This window comes from Rhipicephalus sanguineus, unplaced genomic scaffold (genome assembly GCF_013339695.2).
Source record: "Rhipicephalus sanguineus isolate Rsan-2018 unplaced genomic scaffold, BIME_Rsan_1.4 Seq12085, whole genome shotgun sequence".
Classification (NCBI taxonomy): Eukaryota; Metazoa; Arthropoda; class Arachnida; order Ixodida; family Ixodidae; genus Rhipicephalus; species Rhipicephalus sanguineus.
Window position 1 is genome coordinate 49,898 of NW_023614491.1, and position 17,505 is coordinate 67,402.

At 42.6% G+C, this 17,505-nt stretch overlaps 1 protein-coding gene and 1 pseudogene across 1 annotated transcript; one reads left to right on the forward strand and one right to left on the reverse strand.

The window, feature by feature from the left end:
* Positions 1–4,433: 4,433 nt before the first annotated feature.
* On the reverse strand, positions 4,434–6,903 carry LOC119376458 (phosphomevalonate kinase-like; annotated as a pseudogene).
* A 165-nt stretch (positions 6,904–7,068) lies between these two features.
* LOC119376454 (protein tofu-2) lies at positions 7,069–14,162 on the forward strand. Its single transcript, XM_049411420.1, has 7 exons — positions 7,069–7,284; positions 8,071–8,170; positions 8,538–8,665; positions 9,065–9,161; positions 11,411–11,572; positions 14,001–14,061; positions 14,140–14,162. The coding sequence occupies exons 1-7, from the start codon at positions 7,091–7,093 to the stop codon at positions 14,160–14,162; spliced, it is 765 nt and encodes a 254-aa protein (XP_049267377.1). The 5' UTR covers positions 7,069–7,090.
* The last annotated feature ends 3,343 nt before the right edge of the window (positions 14,163–17,505 follow it).

Sequence of the window (17,505 nt, forward strand, 5' to 3'; positions counted from 1 at the left end):
AGCTGACGCTGTCACTGTACTGTTACCATACCATACGCAAGCATTTGCCATGAAAGGGTTCGTGGTGCCCACTCCGTTCCTGACCGCACACGGGCGCGGCAATGGCGAGCTGGTTTCGTTCGTGAAGGCAACGCGTCTGTGCGGCGCACTTCGCGGTCTCGCACAAAGAGGCAGCATGAATGACGGCGCGGCGCGTTTTGGTTCTCGCATGCGCGCAGTATGCGTGCAACTGCGCTAGGTCACATGCACTACCGAGCAGTTAACTGAAGATGCTTATCATAAGTGTTGTCAGCGATTAAGCCGTATTGGCACGTTTGCCACATGCCGCCATCACGCCTCCGCACATTTCCGCCGCTTATCCGTAAAGACATCGCTGCACTGCGCCGAGATAGCAGCCCCTTTGAATTTCTGGTCTGCTTCACCCCATAACACTTCGGCATTGCAGCAAAGCTGACTTTCGGACTCTGTTACTATAGCAAACAGATCGACTCGCAAAAGCGCTGGTTCGAACCTACGAGATGATCAACACAGCAGCGGTGGGGGCTTCAATTAATGCCTTTCAGACCTGCAGTTTGGGCAGAAAGTCCGAAAAATCGGACGCCAAAGAGTTTCAGCGTCCGAAATACATTGACTTTCTTATACATTGACGTCTATGGGGCTGGTGACGGTGCCACGAAAGCGTCTGAATTTTGGCGCATGTCCGGAAAATCAGGCGTCCGAAAAATCAGCAGTTGACTGTATAGTGCATCTGAAGAGGCAGTGCGGTTGCCCTACGTGCTTTATTTTGTATGTTCTTCGATAATTTGTGCAAACTGACTGCATGCTTTGTCGTAGCTATAGGAACTCTTCTCGCACATTTGGCTATTTTGTGTGGTTTGTAAGTTGAAGAAATTGCACCATGAGACAATCTACCCAGAGTACATCTCTGCCTTTTTCTGTATTCATCAACTTCAGCAAAGTAAAGGGGATGTTGGAAATGGGAGCATGCCCGCTGCATCCATCTATTGACAGACTTTTGAAGTTTGCTCACGGGTCTAAGTAATCTACAGTAAAAAAAAATTATAAAAAATGTGTTTCACCAATGGTTGAGCATCTCCATTTCACAAGTCTTGTGAAAAGCTTGTCTGCTCATTGTGTCATGCATAACTTATACACTTGCATTTGACTTAATCTGTCTGTGTTAAAGTAATTGTCATGCTATCATAGATTAATGAAAGCATGGTCAGTGGCAGCAAATGTACATTTTTTTTAAGTATAAACAGAGAGTTGTGCTGTGCTAGCAAAATAATGTGTCATTTTTGCCACTATAGTTTTCCAATGCTTCTCTGGCTTCACTTTGGCCCTTGTCAGTAGAGGTAGCAAAGTTGGAGTTCGTGCATTCTAAGCTGCATGATGACTAAGTGATAAAAGTTCATAGTGAAGTCAGAGACCATGTCACAATGTAATGTGCTGCGTACAGATGCTAGAAACACTTTCAGTTACAAATGGAGGCTTGACAGCTTAGCTACCGAATTGTCTAGGCTGGAACAATTGTGCCTGTTTGCTACTTCAGTTTGTTTTGAAAGGCCACATATCCAAACAAGAGCATCACTCTCTTCTTTTGGTTGTAGTGGCCAGACTGAGACTATCTGCTTGAGGTCTCTGAAGCATCAAACGCGTGTGCCATAAGGGATCCCCGATTCTAACCGACCTTCACACCTGTGCTGAGCATGTTCATATCTTATGTGCTCAAATTATTGGTTGACAACTGCGTATTAATGTACGAAGATAAGTTTCTGAAGGAGCATCGGTTCTCTGGTACGTGTATGTCCAGCAACTGTCAGCAGTCGTCATTCTTAAAAAAAAATATAGCTCACTGGAAAGGCTCATATTTTCATTATTAAAGCTTTACATTTTTTCAAATGTGTTGTTTTACTAACCATAATTTCATGAAGGTGAGGATGACTGTGGATCATCTTTATTTTGTGTGCATGACAATACTGCCTGGTTACAAAGGCATGCATTTGTGTTTTTTTCTTTTATATTGCAGGGTGGGAAAAAGAACCTCGGTAACATTTGGTCTGGCCCCCATTTTCTTCCCGACTGCCTGCAAAGTGCAAAGGCTGCACTGCAAATGCAAGCGCAAGAAGACACTTGGGTAACGGGGCCTTGTCTGCTGAGAAACATTGCAACTACTGCCATTGCACACCTTCTAGTGTCTAGCAAACGCTTCCTCTTCTCATGTACATACTACAGGCGGACTGAGTGATGCTTCTTCTTTCTTTTTTTCTTTTTTTTTACATGAGGACATGTGATGTGTTTGACCATTACTTCAGGGATCAAATGAAGTGTTTGTGCCAGTTAATTTAATTTGGAGGTGATGTAGAACATTGTTGATTAAAGTCACATTCTTTGTTACCTTACTGTGTTGGTATTTACCTGTTTTTGTGTGTTCCCACTGCACAGAAAAATGGTTGGGTTGTGGAGTCCCAAGACGGGAGCAGTAAATGACAAACTAGTGATGGTGTGCTGCAAGCAAGTTTCTTGCCCCGACCCGGACTGGTCATATTGGTAACTGTCGTGAAGTGATAGCATAGCAATAATGAATCCTCCTATGATATGTCAACTGGATCAATACATGTGAATGAATTTTTGACGTGTAATCCTTGTTAGTTTGAGGTTCTTGTTCTGAGGACTGCACGTAAGAGCAACTACTATTTTCTTTCCTTGACAAAAAAAGAAATGCTTCGCATTCAAACGACTAGGAAGTTTCGTATAACAATGTGTGCCAGTGACGATGAGCAGGTGAAATCAAGCATATTTTAATGCAGAACTACTGTAGCTGCAGTGGTCAACTTGGAAGAGTAAATTTTGAACCAGCAATGTTTCAGGTGAACATGTGTGTCTGATATTGTAGATGTACGAAAGAGCGCTGCAACCATTCTCCACTTCACGCTTTATGCTTATGGTATGCTTAAATGGTACAGCATTTATGACTGTGCAGTGTGGTCCACTGTAGAAGGGAACACTGATCTGTCACATTGGAGGCATTCAAGGTGCAAATGTCTGCTATTGCTAGCTTAATTCAGTGCGCACGTGCGTGATAAGATGCCAGGTTGTGTACACTGATAGATGGCAATGCCTATAGTGCAGTTCAAAGCATTGATATGAAAATAATTGGATGTTTTAATGACAAAATGAAGTTGCCAGATTGCTTGCAACCACATCAGCAAGTACTAGTAGCACCTGCCAGAAGCGTTTCCGACTGACATCACTACTCGCTCGACTGTAATTGGTTCGGTATATAGTTGCAGGTAACCCACTTCACAGTTGCAAAATCTTGCTTGAGATTTTGTTTTAGTTCTCTTTGCTGTACTTTCTATACTACACAAGAAGAAAGCGGATACGCTGTTCAAAACAAACTTCAAGCGCAAAGCACGCTAGGGATGCTGGCTGCTTTTTTGCCTATGGCCTCGCAAGCATAGCGAAATGCATTCACAAGCACCTATGCGAAAGCTTCCCTTCTTGCTCGTGTATGCTCTGCACTCGTAGGCTGTTCTAACAATCGTTTCTCATCTCGGAGAATTTTAGTAACCCGACTTTTATCTTTGAGGTGAGGCTCCACGTTGCTTTTTGTTATGGCAGCAGTGTGATCAGTACTGCAAGGACAGGCAATCATTGAGTGCTAACTGTCGCTACAAGGCACTTTGAGCTCTTGACATTGGCAACGAGAGGTTACACGAGTGGGTGAGACAGATAGAGAGGCCAGTCAGTAAAGTTGAAGTTGAGATCAGTGTCTTTTTTCTTGTATTTTGAATTTTCTAGGCTGCATAACACCAGACGACATATCCTATAGAGGGTTTCACTGTTTACTAACACAGGCCCTGGACCACTTCCGGTTTCCTGCGCTGGCGTAGGCTAGCAGGATTGGCGGGGAACAAAAGCCTTGGCGAGAAGCCCGTAGAGTTTCAACACTTTTCTCCCTGTGTCTAGAAAAATATTTGAATTAAATATTCTTCTAAGCTACGCACAACACTAAAAGAGTTAGTCTTTAACTATAAGCGCCTTTCTTTATGTGAAACTGGAAAAAGAGTGTTCTCTTACTCTGAAATCTTAAAAAAACGCTTTACGCTTCGGTGTTGCAGAATAATAAATGAGGTGACCGGAAGTTTCTTGGGGTACACCACGTGCTCCTGCTATCGCAATCTTGAAACCGTCTATAGCTTCCATTCTTGGTGCACTTATCTGTCAATCCGTCAAATCTACCCAACCCACAAACAAAATATGAATGCTTGAAAAGTGTGAGAGGGTCTTTTTAAGTGCACTTTTGGTTTGATTTTGGTGTACAGTAACATCTAGCGTGGAACTGTGACCTTTCGTGCACCTAATTGGACAGTGAAAGGTATCCATGACTGGTGATGTTTAAAGATGTTTAATAACAGGAATACAACCAGAAACAGTTATGCAGATGTGTAGACTCCCAAAGCTCAGTTTTCAAAACATTGATTGCCTTCGCAAAAGCCTGGAATGCTTCGTCGAACATCAATATGAATGCAGAAGCTGATTGTAGTGAGCAATATAGATATGGTTATGTTAATGAGGCTTGGCACAGGCAGGAAATGCAGTCTTGAAGAAAGTTGGCACATCATGAACAGTGCTGGTGCACAGCTTGGAGAACAGATTCGAGTTGGCCTTCCAAGTCATCGTCCGTTGTTGCTTATCACGAAATCCCAGTTGTCCATGTGGTCGAGACCACACTCTGTCGTGGCATCGTCGATACCTACAAAAAAGTATAACAGCATCGCATGACAGAATATGTAGTGGGCGTTTCAGGGAATAATCTTGAGCGACACTGCTGAAATTGGGATGACCTTTTTAAACCCATCATTATAGATGCCAGACGTTAGGATCTGTTGTGTATACAATTAATACAGGCATTAACTGAAATTCAAGAATGTTTTCCCTGACAAATTTAAAATGTATTAATTAGATAATTTAATCTAATCAGCATATAAAAAGTACCCATTGGGTAGAAACCCTCTGATCTATCCAGGATAAGTTAAGAAAAAGTAAGAGAATGAGATGCAGCTACCTAAATCTTGCATTGTTTTTCATTGTCCTTGCGTTTTCCTGCACATTTTCCTTTCACTCTAGTTTAGCCAACACGAAAAAAATGTGCACTGTTGCGACACTCATCAACGGTCAACATGACTGCATGGTCCATTAAAATATGCTTTTCTTTTTTCTACCTTTTTCTTTTTTTTGTTTTTGCATGGCTGGGAAAGGGAAACCTCCCATACACTGCTTGCAATACTAGGCAAAATAATGCAGGCATGGCAACAGTTCATGCGTTGACCGCTTCCATAGAACAGTGCAAGAGGGTACATTGTTTTGGAGGGAAATGATCCCACATTCAAGCTTTTAAAGATGCTCCTTCCCAATGGCCGACTAACAGCCTCCAACAGGGGAAGGAAAAAGAATGAGGATAAAAGAAAGGCAGAGGAAGCACCCTACAAAGAGCTGGAAGGAACATCGTGATAAGAAAGGCTTCCTCCACGAAAGAAAATAATGTACTTTACGTTGACTCATAAGTAGATGGAAAAGTTACATAATGCTCGCATGTACACATAGTGTGTATCAATATGTATAGCATAATATCAATATGTATTAGCCACACTACAGAGAGATACACGGCTAAATGAATCTGCTGGGAAGTGCTCACCCGGTGTGCACCCACCCGCGGTCTGTGTGCCTTCACGCGCTTTGACCCGAAGAGTGAGTGTGGGGCAGGCAAAGGTCTCTCGGAAATACTCGACGTCGCTCTCTCGCCGGGCATCGCTCACTATCCACACGGGGAACCTGGCTGGCCCCTCTTTTGACCGCCAGGCGGCAGAAGAAGGACAAGTCCTGGTTGCGTTTCTCCTCGCCCATGCGACCATCTTGGCGCGGTACAGCTCCTTGTAGTCGGATGAGTCGAGTAGTCGATTGTAGTCGAGGTTGTGCTCCTGTGTGGCATAAAAGGATCATGCTACATATTGCGATCCACTTAGATTGACTTGGAATTGGCACCACAGCTAGGACCCCAACGGAACGTTACGGTCGACGGGATTCGCTTAAAAAGGACGTCAGGACTCCAATGCAATTTTGATCCTACGTGCTTTCTAGCAATTATTTGCACTCAGATGCAAGGTATAATTACATGGGGGAATGCCAGCTAACTGGAAGAAACCATGAAGCTACAGGAAAGGAACGAGGAAGGGTGCCCTTCCCATTTTGTTGTGTCTTCTCACTTTTTTTCTTTCTTGGAGTTAACTATGGATGCATGCTGCTCACAAAAGGAAGGTAAGTCTTACCTTTGCATATGCCTCTTTATTGGCTCCGAAAGGCGTATTATTGTGCACTTGTCATCTCCGATCCTGCAGGAAGAAAGAAGTGCTCTTAATTGCAGAATCTATTGCTTATTTCTCCATAACGTGTTCATTACGAAAACAAAAATTTGAGGATAAAGTTTCATTTTTGAATTTCGCGCGCCGAAACTTCAGCTGCTGGTGACGTCGGAGATTTCAGTCATTCTTCTTTTCAGCAGTCTTTTTACGATCGCATGCGAGCACCTTCCGGCCTCGACGGCTCCCGCGCACACGAACCGTGTGGTCCCAGCTTTGATTTTTCCATTCTCATCCCCAATCTCAGTTGTGTTCCTGAAGCCTCTACTACAAGAAATGAGAAGTCGAAATGCGTGAAGTGCATGACGCACTACGCTCGTAAACTGAAGCAAGAAAATCCTTTAGGGATTATAAAAACGAAATCAGCTGCTGTAATGCGGGAGCCGTACGGAGGTCTCAAATTTAAGACGCAGACAGAGGCAGCTTCATAATCATCATCATCATCATAGCTAACTGCTTTTTTTTCTATGTTGGCCTCCATGGTGTTGGCAGCGTTGGCGGCGTTGGTGTTTGGCAGGAAAAAAAGCCGCGAAAAAAAGCACGCGGTCGCGCGCGCGACAACCGTACCGGGTAAATCAAAACTTTTTTCTGTAGAACTCTGGTTATTGAAACTACAGCCAGTGCTAAGCGCTCCTTCACGCTGGACAACGCGCCAGATCGAAGTTACGATGCAGGACGGCGGGAAGACTGTCGAGGAACGCGCGGACGCCACGGCCGCTCGTAAACGAAACTTCTACAAGTTTGGCGAGCACGTCCTCATGGAGGAAGATCAACGCACCGAATTCAAGGCTCACAAGGACATGTCCATCGAAGAGCTGTCGCAGGCATGCAAGGACCAGCACTCCCGCCAGACCATCTCTAGGTAATACGAGTCGTTTAATTGACTATCGCCGGCAGTACTACACACCTAACTCGAGAAAGCTACGCGCAACGCTTAATAATTGGATATCGTAATTATTGTAGAAACGGCTCCGGGAAAGAGTACTGTAATTCCATGAATCACGAAAGAAACGCTAGCATTTGTGCCATCTTATGACGCATTTACGATGATAAATGTGTAGCGGATACGCTGTATTGGCGGGGACGCCAGTGAGTGTCCGTTTTGTCGAATGCCAAAAAGGAAGTCGCACAAAAGGTACCAAAATGATATTGTCAAAATTAGTTGCTGCGGCAATTTAAGCACATGACAATGATCAAAACTTTTGATAGTGCTGAAGCGCTCAGCGCTGTGACTATAGCTTAATTCTTCAATATTCACGTGGTCACAACTGTAACGTTGCCTAGTGCTCTTGGTTGTAGCGCACAAATACATGAGGTTTGTAAGTGTGTGCGCGTGTGTTCAGTGCGAAAGTGCGGGAATTTAACACAGTTAGTGCTTCTCACGCAGTGAATTTTAAATAAATTTTTCACCTCTTGATCAGAATTTCAGCTAGGGAACTAAATATTTGAGTGTATTATAACACGGTAGCGGAATCGGTACAAAGTGCAAACTCTTTGCAGCAGAATGGCAGACTTGGAATTGTTAAAATTTCTCTTAATATCCGTAGTTCATTTTATTAGCCCATGTTTATTTCTTTTTTTAAGGCATTTGACTACAGCTGTTTCATGTAAATTCCATATCGCTATGTTTTTATTTGACATCCTGCAGAACTATCTGTGCCTTCTTGAACACTGGAAGAGGTGGGACTGTATTTCTGGGAATCCTTGACAATGGTGATGTCAATGGCCTCCATCTCACGGAATACCAAGTGAGTCACTAAAGAACTGCATTAGTATATGAATTCTTACTTTTACGAGATCACAAAACTCACAGCGGGCTCTGAACAACAGCATTTTACTGCTCCACTGTTCTAGAGGCAACAATAATTTCATGAACTCGCTGCAGTTCTAAAACGGTAAGGTTACACGGTAATGAAGCTGTGCATGCATATGAGACATACATCCTATCTGTAATCATGGAAATGAATTCCATTTCGTAAGGCCACTTGAGGCATCACCAAGTTTCACTAGCCATCAAGGGATCCAGCAATTGCATTGTAAATATCTTCACACATGCTCTTAGAGGGAAAAGTAGTAAGTGGTTACTGACATGATTTTTCTCTTTCTTTTCTTCAGAAAGACCACCTGCTTTTGAGTCTTGAAAATTTGATGATGCGTTACAAGCCACCTGTCCCAAAACACATGTATGAGCTGCGATTCGTTCCAGTCATCTCTGAGGGTGTTCCATTGCCAACAAAGCAAAGGTGCGATGCTCAAGCTGTCATATTTAAGAGGTGTTTTTTTTCCTCGAAATTGTATGAGAGGCAGCGGGGAAGTGCTTGGTGGTTGGAAAGGATTTCCACTTGTTTATTTTTGGGTGCCAGTCAAGAATCTTAAGCGGTAGTCATTTCAAAGTATAGTATGGGTATGAAAACCCTTGTTTCTTCTCCACTTATGGCACTAGCGAGTTATTCTTTGTGCAGCTATTTGGAACTTAAATCTAAGCAAGGATCATGCTTGGCACGTCGTCTGTCTCGGTACTGTGTGGCCATTCCTCAGTAGTGCAACGTGATATCCAAGATAATTTGAACATGTTCACTGTTACTTTTTGTGTGGCTATTGACCAGTTGTGCTGAGAGAAACCTGCGCTTTTGTTTTCGCAGTCGTGAAATGAACAGCAAAGAGAGGTTTAGGCCACACGAATTGCAGTGTTCGAGGCCATGCTGGTGCGACAATGAAGCCACTGCTCAGTTGAACGTTGTAAGTCCCGGTCATATTGGTGCCTGGTATTCTCTCCTGCTTATTCTACCTTTTGCAGTGGTTCCTATGTGCATGTGCACATGATTGCACATGGTTTTATTTGGTGCTAGTTAATGAACTGCTAGTATTTCAATAATTTTGCGAGAAAGCAACATAATGACAGCATGGGACAGGAGACGAAGTCACCCATGTGATCATGAACTTAGAATTGCTCCTAGACAATTGATTTTCATGGAAATGGCTGAAAGTGATTGTTCAAGTGTGTTGAATTTTTGTACCAGAGGCTGCCGTTAATTCAGAAGAGTTGAGGAAGAAGGAGAGAGTCAAATTTGTAAATGTGGTGGTCGCATTTTTTTAGTCTTTCTACTCCTTTAAAATTCTTTGCTGTGGCACTTCAGTGGCTCCAGTAACCACATTGTCTGGTGGAAGATGCCACACCGGTTAGTTAAAGCTTGGATGAAGGGTATGCTGGATCGAGTAATACAAGCTTGCATTGTTAACATTACCTGTTATTGTAAAAGGATTGATGAGCATTTAATGGTAACCCTGTCTGTGCCTACACTTCTTTTCTTTTAGCTTTGCCGTTGTGATAGCTACCATATCAGTGTCGAATGAACTGTGCAGTTCCAGGTACCTTCTTGACCTCTTGATTGTGTTACGGATTAAAAGCAAATTATTACTCACAAGAACATTCTGGTTCCGAGAACAGTCTCTTAGGTTGGTGGGTGAGAGATTTGGAGAAGAAGGGTACCCAAATTAGTGTAAATTTGTGTTTGAAATTTTTAAATACATGAGTTCTGTGAACTGGGGGACGTCATAGAAAGGTCACCTAATGAACAAGCTACTCACCCCACCAAACTATCTATAATCTTTTCAGGAAAGCTGATGTGTGTGACAATGTGACAAGGATTGATTTTTAAGAAAAGTGCATACGTGTTTTGATTGTTGAAATAGCGGTCCAGAAACCTCGTAATGCTACTTTTGTGCCAAGAAAGTGCTTATTTTGAAATAAAATCGCATTAGCGCACTTCAAATCACCCGCCAGAAAGCGGTCTTTGTCACGTCACTGTTGCCGTGCCCAACGTTGCCCACCTTTACTGCGCGGCGGCGTGCACCATTCGGGCATCTGGCAACATCAGATGCATGCGGCATTTTGTTGAACTTTCTGTTAGAGCAACTTTCACGAGCGTGCAAAACACACGCGGCAGTACACGATACCGAAACTACCACTGAGACGCGACCGCGTGAGCGAAGCAGGGCGCCGGGCGAAGCGCAGTTTGGCAAAAACGGAACCTTTGAACCACACACGCCGTTCCCCATGGCAACGCCAAAGAGGTTCTTTTTTTCATCAATCAAACAGAAACGAACAAGCACCATTTTATTATGTCTCTTTATGCATGGAAGGTTCTTTTTTTATTGCAGCTAGTTTGATTACAAGTGATTAATTGTGGTCGGACTCTCTCACGTCATCGGTATCATTTCCAAAATGTCCCGCTCGTGGCGCTCATCGTGTGATACATTTAGCTTAATTTCTCTGTAAGTAGGGCACTGCTGTTGATAATATTGCCGTTTTAGACGTCATATATTGAGCTTTCACTCTGACATAAATTGTTATTTGTTTTTAGTGTCCCTTTAACTGCAGCATGAAGATGTTTTGCCAGATATGACCCAGACAGTTAGTATTTGCTTTAGGATATCGCATGTTATTTATTTTGTTTACATTCAAAAGTCATTTAAATGAATACATTATAATTAGGGCTCCGTGTTTTGTGAGTTTATTTTTCTTGAAGTTTGGAGGGTGTTTTTCGGAGTTTATTTTTTCGGCAGAAATTCGGCATTTATCGGAGTTTATTTCTCGTAAATCCCCAATTCTCCAAAATTAAAAGTTTAATTTTGTTTATTCTCAATATTTCAATCGGATTAATCCGAAAACATGGAACCCTAAGTATAATGTTAAAGACAAAGCTGCCCTGATTACAATGACATGTATACCAATCTTTTATGCTCTTCCATGCTATAATAATAATAATTAGTTATGTTTACATGTTAAAAAAAAACTCTAGTTTGTCAAAGTAAGAGTGTCTACTTCATGTTCACCACTGCATGTGCAGTTATATCTTCCATGCCTTTTAGCCCCTGCATTAATGTTATGCTTACAGTTGTGGCATGGCCATTGCATGAGGCGTTCGATTCAGCATATTTCTTGCGTGCATTGATTCTTTTGTCGCAATTCAACATGCATGAACCAGGGTGGAGTGGTGATGCGGTATGTTGTTGAGATCGACATATCCGCATGGGAGAGCTCTGACTCGAGGAACAGTGTGCTCAACATCAGCAAGATGGGCATCCATCCCATGTTTGACAACGAAGAGGATATCTGCTTCGTGCGACGTCAGGGCAGCAACATTCGGGTAATTTCACGTGTTTGCCTTCGCATGTAGTAGGTGAAGCGCACTTGCAGTGCTAACAAGCTTAAGCTGCTTACTCTACACTACAGTAGTTCCAAAAGGCAGCAGTGGCTACTATCACAGTTAATGTCTCTGCATATATTCCTCTGTAGAGTAATGTTACACTAGAGAACGTAGTTCATTATAAAACCCGCTAAACGTCTTTTGTATCGTGGTTGTCACCACTGTGAAAGCAGGACTTCAAACATCCACGAGGCGAGGAAGAGCCATTGTCACAAGCATCCTGCCCTTCCACTTCAAAATAGCATTGACAAGTATTTTCAAAGTTGTAGAGACTGTGCTGTGTGCTTCTCGCACATTTAAATTTAATACTAAGGTTGATCATATAATATGCCAGACCTGGTGTCACTGACTTCATTATGATGCATGACCACTGCAGTAAAACTTGATCCCATCAAGCAGTATGGCTAGGCGTGATGTTGTTGCTCATTTAAAAAGCAGTAACTCTAAACAAATGCTGTGCCAATTTTTTCCGGCTCTTGCACTTGGGCGTAGCATCTGCTACTGATCACAGGAACAGAACAAAACCGTGTATTATGACGTCACGAAGACCTAACTTTCAATGTCGCAGACTAAAATGTGGTTTCTTCACCATTACATGAAACCAGTGTTGCGGAATGGGCGCCTCCATTCCCTTCCAATTCCATTTCGGGGAATTAGAACTTGCCGCAATTCCATTCCTTTCAATTCCCCGGAATGAAAAAAACTTCGCCCATTCCCACTCCAGGAATGGCCGGGCAGTTCAATTCTGTTCCTATAATTCCTCAATGTAGGAAAGGCATTTTGATAATTTTATCGAGTTAAGAATGAACGCTCCATAAAGCTCTTGTCAACAGATGCATTACGAACTGCAAAAGTACACAAAACACATTACCAAGGTCAAGGGATAGTAGCTTGGTGAGATATCTCGTACAGTACAACCGCCCTATTAAATTCCTATAGGGGCAGTTCTCCCGCTACCTATAGTATTTGCATGGTCAGCATGTTTGAACAAATGGCGATGTTTCAATATTGTTTAGGCTTAAATGTGTTAATGCTAAAATGACGACATAGCGTATTTTTGTGCTGACAAAAGTAGTATTCAAGAAGACTACGCAGTTTTGTCACACATCTAGAGCGGCCGTGAATATGGAGAAACTAAGATTTGGTTAATGGGGAGCAAAACCCCCGTAGATCTGCTGGTATTAGTTGGAACAGTGCACCGCTCGGGCACCTTGTGCCTTTGCATCGAATACGGAACACTGGGCCGCACTGCTTGTCAGCACTCACGCTTGTCAAGCGCGCCTCGCAAGCATGGATGGGGTGAGGAGAACTTTCTGTGTTCGCCTGTGCGCAGGTATGCAGTGGAATCCTTGTGGCAAAGGTTATTTACGTGTGTCAGGTACTAAACTGCTCGTGAGATAAAAATCGGGCTTTGCATAGAGTATTCACCACTTTCTTGAGGGGGTATCAATGGGAACCAACGCGCAGGGATAATTTGTTTCTCCCTTCAGTATCTGCTGGGATAATGCATTTGTTTGTACACTAACTTATGGCTCGTTTGTAGTAGGCGCGTTGCTTAGAAATGTACTGTGCTTGTAATCAGGCAAGCCATTTTAAAAATACTGCTTTATTGTTAAATTCGAGGCTCTGACTTACTAATGTTTTAAGTTTGAAAAACAGCACGTAGACGAAAACATGCTCTATTTTCGGAAAAAGACGTAATTCCATTCCCATTCCATTACGCATGCAAGAGGCGCTTAATTCCATTCACATTCCATTCCTCCAAGAGTTGTCTCCATTCCATTCCGGGGTTGTGAAAATGTGGAATGATTCTGAAGTCGTTCCAATTCCGGAGTGGCAACTCCGCAGCACTGCATGAAACGCTAGGCTTGTGTTATTTTATATAGCAGAAATGTGCATGGAAAACAGAAGAAAGTCACAGTGTGTCCTTACCATTTGGCATTTAAAACACTGCACTTGAAAGTGGTTAAGTTTTGTTTGAAATAAACTGTTTTGCATATCTGGTCCTAATGGCTTGTTTTGGATGGATATGTGTGCTCTTCAGTGTAAAGTAAGCAACTTTAGAGGGGTCAATATTCATTTTTGAGTAATAGCAGGTATGTAAAACGCATTGCAGCTTACATCATATCTAGCTGTCTGTTACACCAGTGCTGGTACTAATGATAATTGACTGGTAGGAAGACAGAAAACATGGTTAGTTAGATCAGTCAACAAGGAATTTGCTTGATGTAATAAATATCTCTAGTAACTTTTGCCAATACAGCACTGGAAGCGTGTGCTTCGATTTGTAAAAAAAAAAAGTAAATTGTTGCCATTGTCAGTTTCTGAAGGCGTGTCCTTTTTCTTTTTCACCCTTCTGGTTTATCAGTGCACTCTCCAAGATGTCATTGACATGACCCGTCAAGAAATTAAAAATTATTACTCCTCCAGTAAGTTCCATTCTTTGTTTGTCAATAACCGCTGCTTGCGCTTTTTATGTACTAATCTCATGCTTACTATTATTCCAGGTTGGACACTCAAAAGCCCCTAGAGGAAACCTCAATGGGCACCGCATAGGAGTTGTTAGTATGTTGCGTTGCAAGTAGGGCTTGACATGCCACGCCTGTTGAGAAAAAGCCCTCGGAGAAGTCATCCAGTGTTATTCAATTAACTACACTTGAGCACATAGCTTTCTGAGGCATCAAGTGCTGTGCCTCGAGTTTTTAAGTTCATTCCATGGTATATGTCCTTGGCACCTTTTGACCCGGTGGACCTCATGCTCATTAAATTTACCCATACAAGCCTTTACTACTGTGTTCTCTCAGATTAAGAGGTAGCTCACTGACACGTTTGACATAGGAAAAAGAAACTGAGTGTATGATTACTGAAAGAAAGGAGCAATGATGTGTGACTGAGAATGGCCAGTGTCACTACAACTAGCTAGTCTGGGCTAGTCGCTGTTACTCTGTCGGCCGTAAAATTCTCGCAAGTTCTTTGTGCGTATTTGAGATTGCTAAAATCTATGCTGTTCAGGTGCAAAAAAAAAGAAAGTAAACGATATCTTCCTGCCTCCAGGAGTCTTTTCCACATAGTAACTTTGCACAATTTAGTGTTGTAATCAATGGTAGTAGCTGGCAGTGGGCAGATTTTCTTTAGTTATTACAAGGAAATTTGGACATTTCCCAAAATGCATATTAAAAATAATGCATGATGTATCATTTAACATAAATCACACATGCATTGATTTTTCATGTTAAATATTCTACCTGTTTTGTGAGGTTGTGCTATGCACAATGTAATACTGTTTTTTTTAAAGGACCACTCACTTACTCCATTTAACACCTGCAAATTTGTATGCTCTTTATGTAAAAACCCATTATCTAGAAAAATGTTTTAAACTATTGATAGTGTAATTTAAGGCGAAATCGATTTCGAGTGTTTGCAAGCACAGACTTTCACTAAACCTCGCAGCTCAGCTTGCCCAACCGGCTAGATTGTTCTGGCCCTTTCCCTAGAACTAACATGTTAAAGTTTGTATAACACATCTAGAGCTAGTTGGGTGATACTAACGAACCTGTGCCCTGTGTTACCTGTGTCCGTCCTCGTCAAGTGTGCGCTGTTTTCGCCTCGTTAAAGTTTGTATATTGCACATTTCATTTTAGCTGCAGCTTTAGAGCAAGTGCCTAATCACAGTAAGCCTATAAATAAGGTCTTTAATTTATTAGTAAAAAGCAAACATTAAGTAATTATCAATTATTTTTGACTTCATCAAATTTTGGTGTTTTTTCCGCTTCTATTTAGCTGTAGTAGTCTTCTAATTCAGGGCTTAGGACGTCCTGGTGGGCTAGTTGTTTCATGATACCTTATAGCAGGGCGCATCAAAAACGACAAAATAGCGCTTACACCTATGTCTATTACAGCGAAAGCTGTTATGAGATCATTTCACCGGCCGTTTTTGGTGCCGTAGTTGTCCGCCGCTGCCGGTGTCCGTAACCAGTATCGCTCGAAATAAGAAAAAAACTAAATAACAAAAAAATTCCAGGATGGAACGAGGTTCGAACCTGGGCCCTCTGCGTGGGAGCCCAGTGTTCAACCTCTGAGCCATGCTGGTGCTTGGAACTGCTATGCAAAAGGTCCTATACAGGCTTCATGTCGGGAAGGAACCACATTAGCATGCAATATAGCGTGGTAAAAGAGTAGAATAAGCACCAAGCGTCGCACAACGCGAATTTTGTAACCAGGCGTCACACAATGCGAATTGCGCAACGAGTAGGTTGTTGAATGCTTCCAACCCATTACAAAGAGCTCTGCCATAATTCTTCATCGTCATCACGCACAGCATCAACAAGTGCGCATAATGCCTTACATGCGTTTAGCAGGTACCACGGCTGTCTGTAGAATGACGAAAAATGGCACAGTGCCTACTGCCCTACTTCTCAAAAATTACAATGATTTATAGCGTAGTGGGTTCCTCGCAAGTGCACTTCTGTTGGTTGCCAAGGAAGCCCATAAGGCTCCCATGATCCATTTCCTCAGGGTCTCAATAAAGTCATTCTCTCTCTCTCTCTCGCTCTACGTTTCTCCGGTTAAAGTGTGTTATAAAGCGTGGTGGGACAGTTAAATAACGAGCGGGCGGCACACAATATGCATTACGTAACTAGTGGGTCGTTTAAAGCTTCCAGCCTATTACAAAGGGCGCAACCATAATTATTCATCGTCATCAACCGCCGCATCAACAAACTGCACATAATCGCTTACATATGGTACCTCGCTTCTCCGCAGAACAACGAATAATGTCGTGCTGGGTGCTTCCCAACTTCCCAAAAATTGCGCTTTGTGGCGTAGTGGGTACGTTGCTAATGTACCTGTATTAGTAGCCACAGGAGAGTTTATAACGGGCTCTAGAAATGCCGCTCTCCAGCTTTCGCTGTGACTGTGCTGCGCTTTCCGCGCAGGCCTGGCGTTTTATTTTTATGTGTGTTTTGTTGTTTTTGATGCAAGCTGCCAGAGAGGTTCAAATTCAGGGGTTGGAAGTTGTCTTCATCTGGCTGTGCTCACAGTACTAGAAATAATGATTAATTCTCACGATTTAATTTATATTGGAATACATCATTTTTTTCTTTGTAGGCCATATTTATGTCGCGTTCTTTCTCCCATCACGTTGCTATTCCTGCATCGTGTGCCGAAGCCATGCAAATAGTGGGCACACTGTAAGCTCACCTTTTCCTCAGCATCTCTGTTATGTAGTCCTTTCCCGACTTTCTCTTCCCACTGAATAGAAGGATCACCTTGGGGTTTTCAGCCATTGCTGCAGGACAGTGAGTTCAATCAAAACATGTTCATGAACATTTCTTTGTGGTTGTGCAACAAAATGAAAAGACCGCAGTGTGAAATAAAATGTTTTGTGTGTACATACTGCTTTTATTTTGTGTCTTACGCATCCCTTTTAGTGCACAGAACTAGAAATTACCACTGCCACATTTTTGCCTATGCACTTCTACACAGCTTAAGGAAATCAACAGTTCAGTTTCAAAAATATGGCAATGAGAAGCTTGTGCACAGAACAGAACTGCTGTAAAAAATGAACAGGTAAGACCAAGCACTGCCGTTAGAGTGCCTCCTGCCCAAAAATTAGTAGCTCGTTGTCAAAGATATGGTGCTAGAACTTGGGAAGAGTTATGCACAGAATTAAACCGCTGAAAAAAGACCATACTGTTTCCGTTCAATGCATCCTGCGAATGTGCACACTCTGAATAGTGGGGATTCTAGAACAGCACTGCGCCCCAGCTCGTGTGCTGTTATATACTGCCGTAGAGAATAGGCGAAAATCATTCCTTCACTAAGTTTTATTGCGGGAGTAAACGTTGCATACGTAGCTGCACAGCACCTCTAAA